At 37.9% G+C, this 7,921-nt stretch overlaps 1 protein-coding gene across 1 annotated transcript in view; it reads left to right on the plus strand.

The window, feature by feature from the left end:
* The window catches only part of luzp2 (leucine zipper protein 2), a 168,688-nt gene extending 160,976 nt beyond the window's left edge, over positions 1-7,712 (plus strand). Inside the window, exons 11-12 of the mRNA XM_069924060.1 lie at positions 5,936-6,046; positions 7,677-7,712. Of these exons, the coding sequence (XP_069780161.1) occupies positions 5,936-6,046; positions 7,677-7,697 (132 nt within the window). The 3' untranslated portion in view covers positions 7,698-7,712. The remainder of the gene's footprint in view (positions 1-5,935; positions 6,047-7,676) is intronic.
* Positions 7,713-7,921: the final 209 nt, after the last annotated feature.

Raw genomic sequence — 7,921 nt, forward strand, 5'->3', positions numbered from 1 at the left:
GAAAATTAAAATCTCCCATAATTACAACCCTGTGCTTATCACAAATATCTACTATCTCCCTACAGATTTGCTCCTCTAGGTCTCGGTCCCCTCCGGGTGGTCTATAATACACCCCTACAAGTGTAACCTCTCCTTTCCTACTCCTCAGTTCCACCCAAATACTGGGGTTCAAATCCTGTGCTGTCTCTCAGAAGTTTGTACATTCTTCCTGCATCTACGCTCTTACCTGGCCCTCCATTTTCCTCCCAACATTCGAAAATAACCTGGGGTTTGTAGGTTAATTGGGTGTAATTGGCTGGCACAGGTTCTTGTATCACCAGCAAAAAGAATGCAGTGGTTATCTAGTGACTTGTAGCTACTTTCTCGAGGAGAATTAGGGATGAGCAGTAAATACTGGCCTTTGAACTGATGCCCATCTCATTAAAAAAATTAGTATAAAATAAGCAAGATTATACAGCCAATGGGTAATTAAGGGGGGCACAGTTAGCGTAGGGATTGGCACAATGCAGTTATAACACCAGTGACCAGGTTTGAATCCTTCACTATCTGTAAGGAGTTTGTACATTCTCCTATTGTCTGCATGTGTTTCCTCTCTGTTCTCCAGTTTATTCCCACCGTTCAAAACATACCGGGGTTGGAAGTCAATTGAGCATAATTGGGCAACATGGGCTCACACACCAAAAGGGCCTGTTACTGTGCTGTATGTCTAAATTTTAAACAAATTAAATGAAAGAACTAAATTTCAGTCATGGTTATACCTTGTGGTCAGTGGTGGTTTCCAAGTAACTTTCAGTCTCTGTCTAATGAGGTTATAGATTCATTAAATCCAAGAGACTTGAGCAGAAAATCTAAAGCTTCAAGATGAGGTATTAAATTTGGGTTCTTTCTGCTTTCTCGTTTAGACTCAAAAATCCCTTGACAACAACATTAGTAATAGTTGGGGAATTCTCCCAGAAAAGCTGTTTAATTTTCTGAACCAACAGGTACTAAATTTTATCTTGTCATTATCAAAGTGCCTTTTATCCACCTTACTCTATCCAAATTACCTGGGGAAAATTCCAGCAAATTCTGAACTTTGGTTTAGAGCCTCTTTTCACCCTTACTTGAATGAAGAATCTTGGGACACTAAAGATAGTAAACTGAACACCATTAAGATTCTCCATAAAACTTTCAGAAACATCAGTAAGAATCTTTCACTTGAACTGTGAATATTTCTTGATTGATTGATCCATGTCAATGCAATCATGAAGAAGGCTCACTGGTGGCTATACTTTGTGAGGAGTTGGAGAAGATTTGGTATGTCACATTTATAGGTGTACCGTGGAGAGCATTCTGGCTAGTTGCATCATTGTCCTGAGGGTTGTTCACTCAGCCTGAGACATCACAGGCATCAGCCCTCACTCCATTGAGGACATCGACAAGAGGCGGAATCTTAAAGCAGCAGCCTCTATCATCAAACACCCCACCACCCAGGCCATTCCTTTTTCACTCTGCTACCATCTAGAAAAGGTACAGGAGCCTGAAGATGAGCACTCCATGGCACAAGGACAGCTTCTTCCCTGCTGTCATTAAATGCTTGAATGAATCACAGACACTGCCTTATTTTGACTTTTTTTTCTTTGCACTCTATTTATTCTGAAAGGTGGTTATATCAATGTTTGCACTCTGATGCTACCACAAAACAGCATATTTCATGACATATCCATGACAATAAATTGTAATTCTGATTCTAAATTCTTCTAAACTCACTTGACAGGAAAATCACAATGGCTTCCAGTGCTCTTGTAAATAACTATCAAACCCTAATCCTAAATCTTACTGACATCGTAGGACCTTATCTGCATATTGTATATAGGGTTTTGATTTAGACTAAGATGGTCTTTAAGCTTTATTGATGTAGCAACTTGACAGATTTTAGCATGGGATAGGGAGGTGCTGAAGCAGGCTTTCAGACTATTGTCTATTTCAGCTATTTACACAAGATATTTATCCACTCCCCTCCACTTGCCTCTGCTGCTGTCTTGTGGATGGCATGAACATTGACTTTACTGCTTTCCATTAAACTTGCTTGCCTTTTCTTTCCCCTCCCTCCTTTTCCTGTCCTTCTATTTCTTTTACCCACACTGCCTTTCCATTCTCCCCCCCCCCTCCAATGCTGCTGTTCCCTCTTTCCTTTCTCCACCTATCATCTCTTGCCTTGCCATCCCACCCCCTTCCCCCATCCTACACTTTTGTTTGGATGCTTGCCGGCATTTTCTCATACTTTGATGGGGGGCTCAAGCCTGAAACGTCAGTTCTGTATCTTGGCTTTTGCTGCATAAAGGACACTGTTTGACCTGCTGAGCTTCTCCAACATTTTGTGTTCTTACAATTTATCATGTAATTCACATCCAATGTGCTATTGCACACCACTTACATTCAAGGTGTGGTAAACCACTATCGTCTGTATTTGTCTCGTCAAGCACACCCATTGGCCGGCTGTACCTGTGGCCCCTCCCACAGGCTCCTATATAAAAGGTGACTGTTCCACAGCCCCTCCTCAGTGCAGGACCGTTGAGCAGTATGGATGTGCCTTTGTTCTTTACTGAATAAAAGCCTATTGGTTTCTCAACTTGAATAATTGATGGTGCATCACAAAGTGCGTCAGCCATTTTGCAAAATTATTCTAAATGTTTGCTCGTTTTTCAACATCAGTGACGTGCATCATACAGCTGTGATATTAATCTTACAAATTAAAATTCCAATTTTTAAATGTGATGTGAAAATTCCACTGTTGAAGATGAGCTATTTGCTTAATACATGGATAGTGTATATCTGTCGCTAATTTTCCTGATTTCAAATGAAGGAAAATCAGCAATTCCACATATTTACATTGCCTAAACTTTGTTGAAACAGAAATTATATTTAATTGGTTAAACTCCCTGCTATTCCAACCTTGAAGCACATCAATGGAACACATTTTCAGTCGTTAGAGTAATTAGTGATCACAAGCTTAGACCTCAAACTACTCAAATCTCACATGTCAACTCTAACTGGGCTTCACTGGATGTGAAGTAAATAGGAATTATTTGAATAGCAGCTGTGCAATGTTCTAAATGGACCTTAAAAAAGATCATTAGCCACCAATGAATCTGCAAGTTGCAATGTTGCCATCAGTGCTTGTTAATAACTATCAAAGCTGTGCATTAAATTGTTATAGTCTGTTAAGGTTGCACCTATGCATAACAATATTTTTGGATAAATTATAGATAATCAAGGCCAGTCAAAAGAATTTCCACCATGTAAAATAAAGTGAACGAATTATTTTCATGGTTACAAATATAATACCAAATGGCTGGTTACAGTGAAATCGGTACTTTTTTTCCCTTAAAAATATACTTTATTCACAATAAATTATTTACAAATAAAATCATTCAAATATAAAATCGGTCATATCTATAGATTCTCATCAATCTACATTACCAGCATTGTGACATCTTGTCATATCTCCCACTTCCCCCCCCCCACCCCCTCAGTTGGTTGAGGTGGCTTCGCCTCGGTCTCAGCCACTCAATGCCTGGTAATGGGAGGATGCTGGACTGTGGTCCTTCCCCACAACGAACCAAATCTCAGCGTGTCACGCAGCACCAACTCCTGCAACCTAGAAAGTGGCAGTCCGCAGCATTCCTAGACTGTCATCTCAGTATGCTGAAAGACCAACAGGCAAACCAAAGTGCATCTTTCACTGAGTTGATAGAGTTGGACATCCAGAACTGCTGGAAGACTAAGTGCATTCTCGGCAACAGCCCGTAGATCAGAGAGGCCTCTGTTATGCTGCCGCTGGGGATGACAAGGACCCTTATAGCAGCTGAAGAATACATTATGAAGACAGAGAAATGTGCCAAGGTAACAATCTCTATCATAGCATCAATAAAATGAAGGTGATGATCATTGAATTTAGGAGAGGAGGCAAAGACCACACCCTTGTCCACATTTATGGCTCTGAAACATAGAACGGTTAGTGCAATCCTGTTTCTCTGCCAGTAATCAGAACCGGGGTTAAAATCCCACACTCTCTGTAAGGAGTTTGTACATATTCTCTGTGGCTGCATTGGTTTCATCCAGGTGCCCTGTCTTCCTCCCAACACTAAAAAAATGTGTATGATTTAGTTTAATTGGGCAACACAAGGCTTGAGGGCCAAAAGGGCCTGTTACCATGTTGTATGTCTAAATTTAAAGTTTAATATAAATTTTAAATGAAATGAAATTTAATTTAAGTCAAAAGAGGAGATAGCTTCAAGTTCTTCAGAATAGATATCTCCAACGAGGTAGATCATTGATTTAAGACATCAAATCTTCATCCAGCAGGCCTGAGTTTTAAAATTCTTGATTTCAAATGATTAACTTTCTCTGTAGTTCCTCTGACTTCATAATTTTCTGAAACCTCTGCATCCCTCTCGCTTTGATCCCTTCTGCATATTAACCCAACAACAATTAACTAACCAGCCTTCAGCATTCTGCAGATCCAATTCTGGAATTCCCTCTGCCTCTCTCAGCTTTTCATGTGACTGTAAATCTATTCTTGATCAAGGTATCATCCTTTGTGGCTCAGTATCAATTTTAATGGATAAAATGCTAGAAATTTGCTCAATATATTTTCAACTGGAAAGAAAAACACAATATAAATGCAAGTTTTCAGCATTCTTATTGTTTGCCTTGAAAGTGAATGTATCCTATTGACAAAATTGCTTCAGGAGTCAATCTTTGAAATGGAATCTTTTCATCCAGAGAGGTAGATAGCATAATTGAAAATAGGAGAAATTACTCTCAAATGAGTGCCATAAAATAGTTCAGACAAATTATTCACTTCCAGTATAGTTTCAAAAATGTTAGTAATCTATTTGTTTGATTGGCTTCCATTTCCTCCGAAAAGAACAGTTTGGCCTGGAAGCATTGGAATCAGAGGGTCATACAGCATTCGACCCACAAAGTTCATGCGAGTCACTTACACCAATCCTATTGGAATCCACACTTTTCTCTCAGCTCCCCACCTCCCCCCCCCCCCCACCCCATTACCACCACTTCCTACACACTCACTTCTAAGGATTTATTCTCCCAGCACTGAAATTCTTGTAGATAGCACATAAGCCAAATGGTAAGATAAATTAAATCAAAGCCATAAGATCGCATGTGTGACTGCAACGATTGTGATGAATACACATAATGAGTCAATCTTGTTGGATATCAGCTTGTGCGTCCCTGGAGAGGAACGATAGACTGCTTTGGGCTGTTATGTTTCAAAAGATATCTGTTTTGTCTGTTGGTAGAGCACACATGTTGAACCTTACTTCAAGGTAAGGTAAGGCCCTCAAGCCTTGTGTTGCCCAATTAAACTAAATCATACACATTTTTTTAGTGCCCTTGATATTAGATTTTTTTTTCTTCCTCATTACTCAGGTCAGTTGCAAGGAAGACTGTCAATTTAACCAAAAATTTTTATTCCAACTCCAGCATCCAAATTGAAAAATTGCTTTCTGCAGTGTTCTACATTTTATTATAAAATATTCTAGATTGAAATTTTGTCCCATTAGTAATTACATTAGATCAAATGTTTGGATTTTTAAAGAAATATTTCATGGTTTATAGTACATTAGCTACAAGTCTGTTACAGTTTCCTCCAGAGCTCACATAAAACTGCTATTTATATTGCAGTGACTTCCAGTCAGTGAACCTTCGAAAGTTACCTATTTCTTCTTTATGACAACTTCACTGGTTTAAAGAAAGAAGTCCCTTTGCAGATATTTTTTGCAGTAAATCAGCTAATAATATCAGTTAACAAAAATAACATTTATTTTCCTTTTGTAGATTTAATTCTTCTTTGTTGCAAACCTAATAATGAGCATTCAGGCAGGAATCTGGTGACGGATATTGGATGTTTATTCCCCTTTTCTTTCAGCTCCTGGATAGCTCTCAGACTGAAAATACCAACTTAACAAATAAAGGACCATTCCTTAATGATGCCATGAAAAGCAATGATCAAATTTTAATGGACTGCAGTTTGCACAAGGTAAGAACAACACAACTCGGAGTAAATATCAAATAAGACAACCAACATAATTCAACATATGGCTATTTTGATGGATCCTAATTTATGAATTGTCACTCAGCAAAAGACCAAGATTTTGTTTATTCCCAGAGGAGGGTGTGGTCTACTTTCCTCTATGCAATGAGTCAATCCAAAGCATGTTCTTTACAATCAGAATTATAGATTGGGGATTAGGCTGAGTCAAGCTAAACAAACTGCATATCAATACTGAGGAAATGAAGTGAATAATGCACTTGTAGCTTTTTCCTGAATTCACATCAAACCCATTCTATAATTTGTCACTTTTACTGAACCTGCAAACACCAAATCGCAAGAGAAACAAAATACTATGCATGTTTCAGAATTGATCTTTATCAACAATTATTATTTGTCTAATTATGCCAACTACCAGGCAAATGATCTTAGCATTTGTGGGAGACAAAAGTTTTTACCAAACATCCCAGAGAAAGTTCCTAAGGTTTGCAGGTTGGTGTTCATATTGAAGAGGGTCAATTTTATTTTACTCCACATCAATCCTTGATTTTTCACTTCACAATGATAAAGATCACAAACCATCAAGTGTTGAAATTAATCATTCCAGCTAAAACCTATTAAGCAAAGATTGAATTTTGACATAACATTTCATTTAACATTTAATACCTATTATTACCAAATTCTACCTCTAGATATTGACCCTTACAGGGGAAGCAGGGGTTGTTGCATTCCTGGAAATTTTTCCATGTCATGGTTTACTGTAGTGTGAAGATGCCTCAAGAAGGATGAGGTGTTTTTTTTTAAAAGAAAACATTGTTTTTATTTATTTATTTTCATTTTTACATAAATTCTAGGAGAGTGAATTTTATTCCACATCTTCAAATTTTTAGTAGTGATTTGCAAAATCTGTCAGTACGAATTTAAGATTCACCAAACAGGTGTAACTTACAGATTGCCTGAGTTTAAAAAAATATGGTTTGCGCAAAATATAACTGAATGCCTCGGTAAATTCACTAATGTATTACTATCTAAATGTTTTCCAGACTGCAGGGTGAGGCATACCTGGCCATTGCCATAGAAACATTTTGACCATGCACCATTCAACATGATCAAAACTGATCAATCATATTCACTGCCTGGTTCCAGTTTTCTCTCCTAATTGGGGGAAAAACACTTTTTGGAATGTAGTAATAATTTAATAATTTAATCATTGAATAATTTAGATTTCAGTTGCTTTCTTTGGTAAAGAATCCCACAAGTTGACCATTCTCTGGCAGAAGAGATGTTTTACCCCTTGTACTTTCATTGTTGCCCTTGATTCTGGACTCCACAACCATTGGGAATATCCCTCCTGCAGGTATTCTTTCCAGAGCATTATAGAATTTTGTAGGTAAAGACAATATGTTGGAGGAACTCAGCAGGCCATGTAACATCAGTGGGGGAATAAAAGAATAGTTGACATTAACATTCCATAATATCAAGGATTTTGAGTCAAAATGTCAACTATTCTTCCCCACTCATGTTACATGACTTGCTAAGTTCTTCCAGCAGTTTGTTTTTGTTTTTCGCTTCCGAATCCAGCATATGCAGTCTCTCATGTGTCTCTACAATTTTTTAGGTGTCCATGAGATTCTTCTAAATTTGAGAATTTAAACCTAATTGAACCAATCTCTCTTCATATTGCCATCTGCCATGCTAGGAATCAGTCCTGATGAAATTCTCCATAATAATAACCTCGTTCCTCAGACAAGGAGATCAAAACTGCACTTGATGCTTAAGGTAACATCCCAGCTTCAATGTGTCTCTTTAATTTTGGACTTTATTCCAAACATATTGTGCCGTTGAGAAATATGTGCCAATCAT

The sequence above is a fragment of the Narcine bancroftii genome, chromosome 1, assembly GCF_036971445.1.
Source record: "Narcine bancroftii isolate sNarBan1 chromosome 1, sNarBan1.hap1, whole genome shotgun sequence".
Taxonomy (NCBI): Eukaryota; Metazoa; Chordata; class Chondrichthyes; order Torpediniformes; family Narcinidae; genus Narcine; species Narcine bancroftii.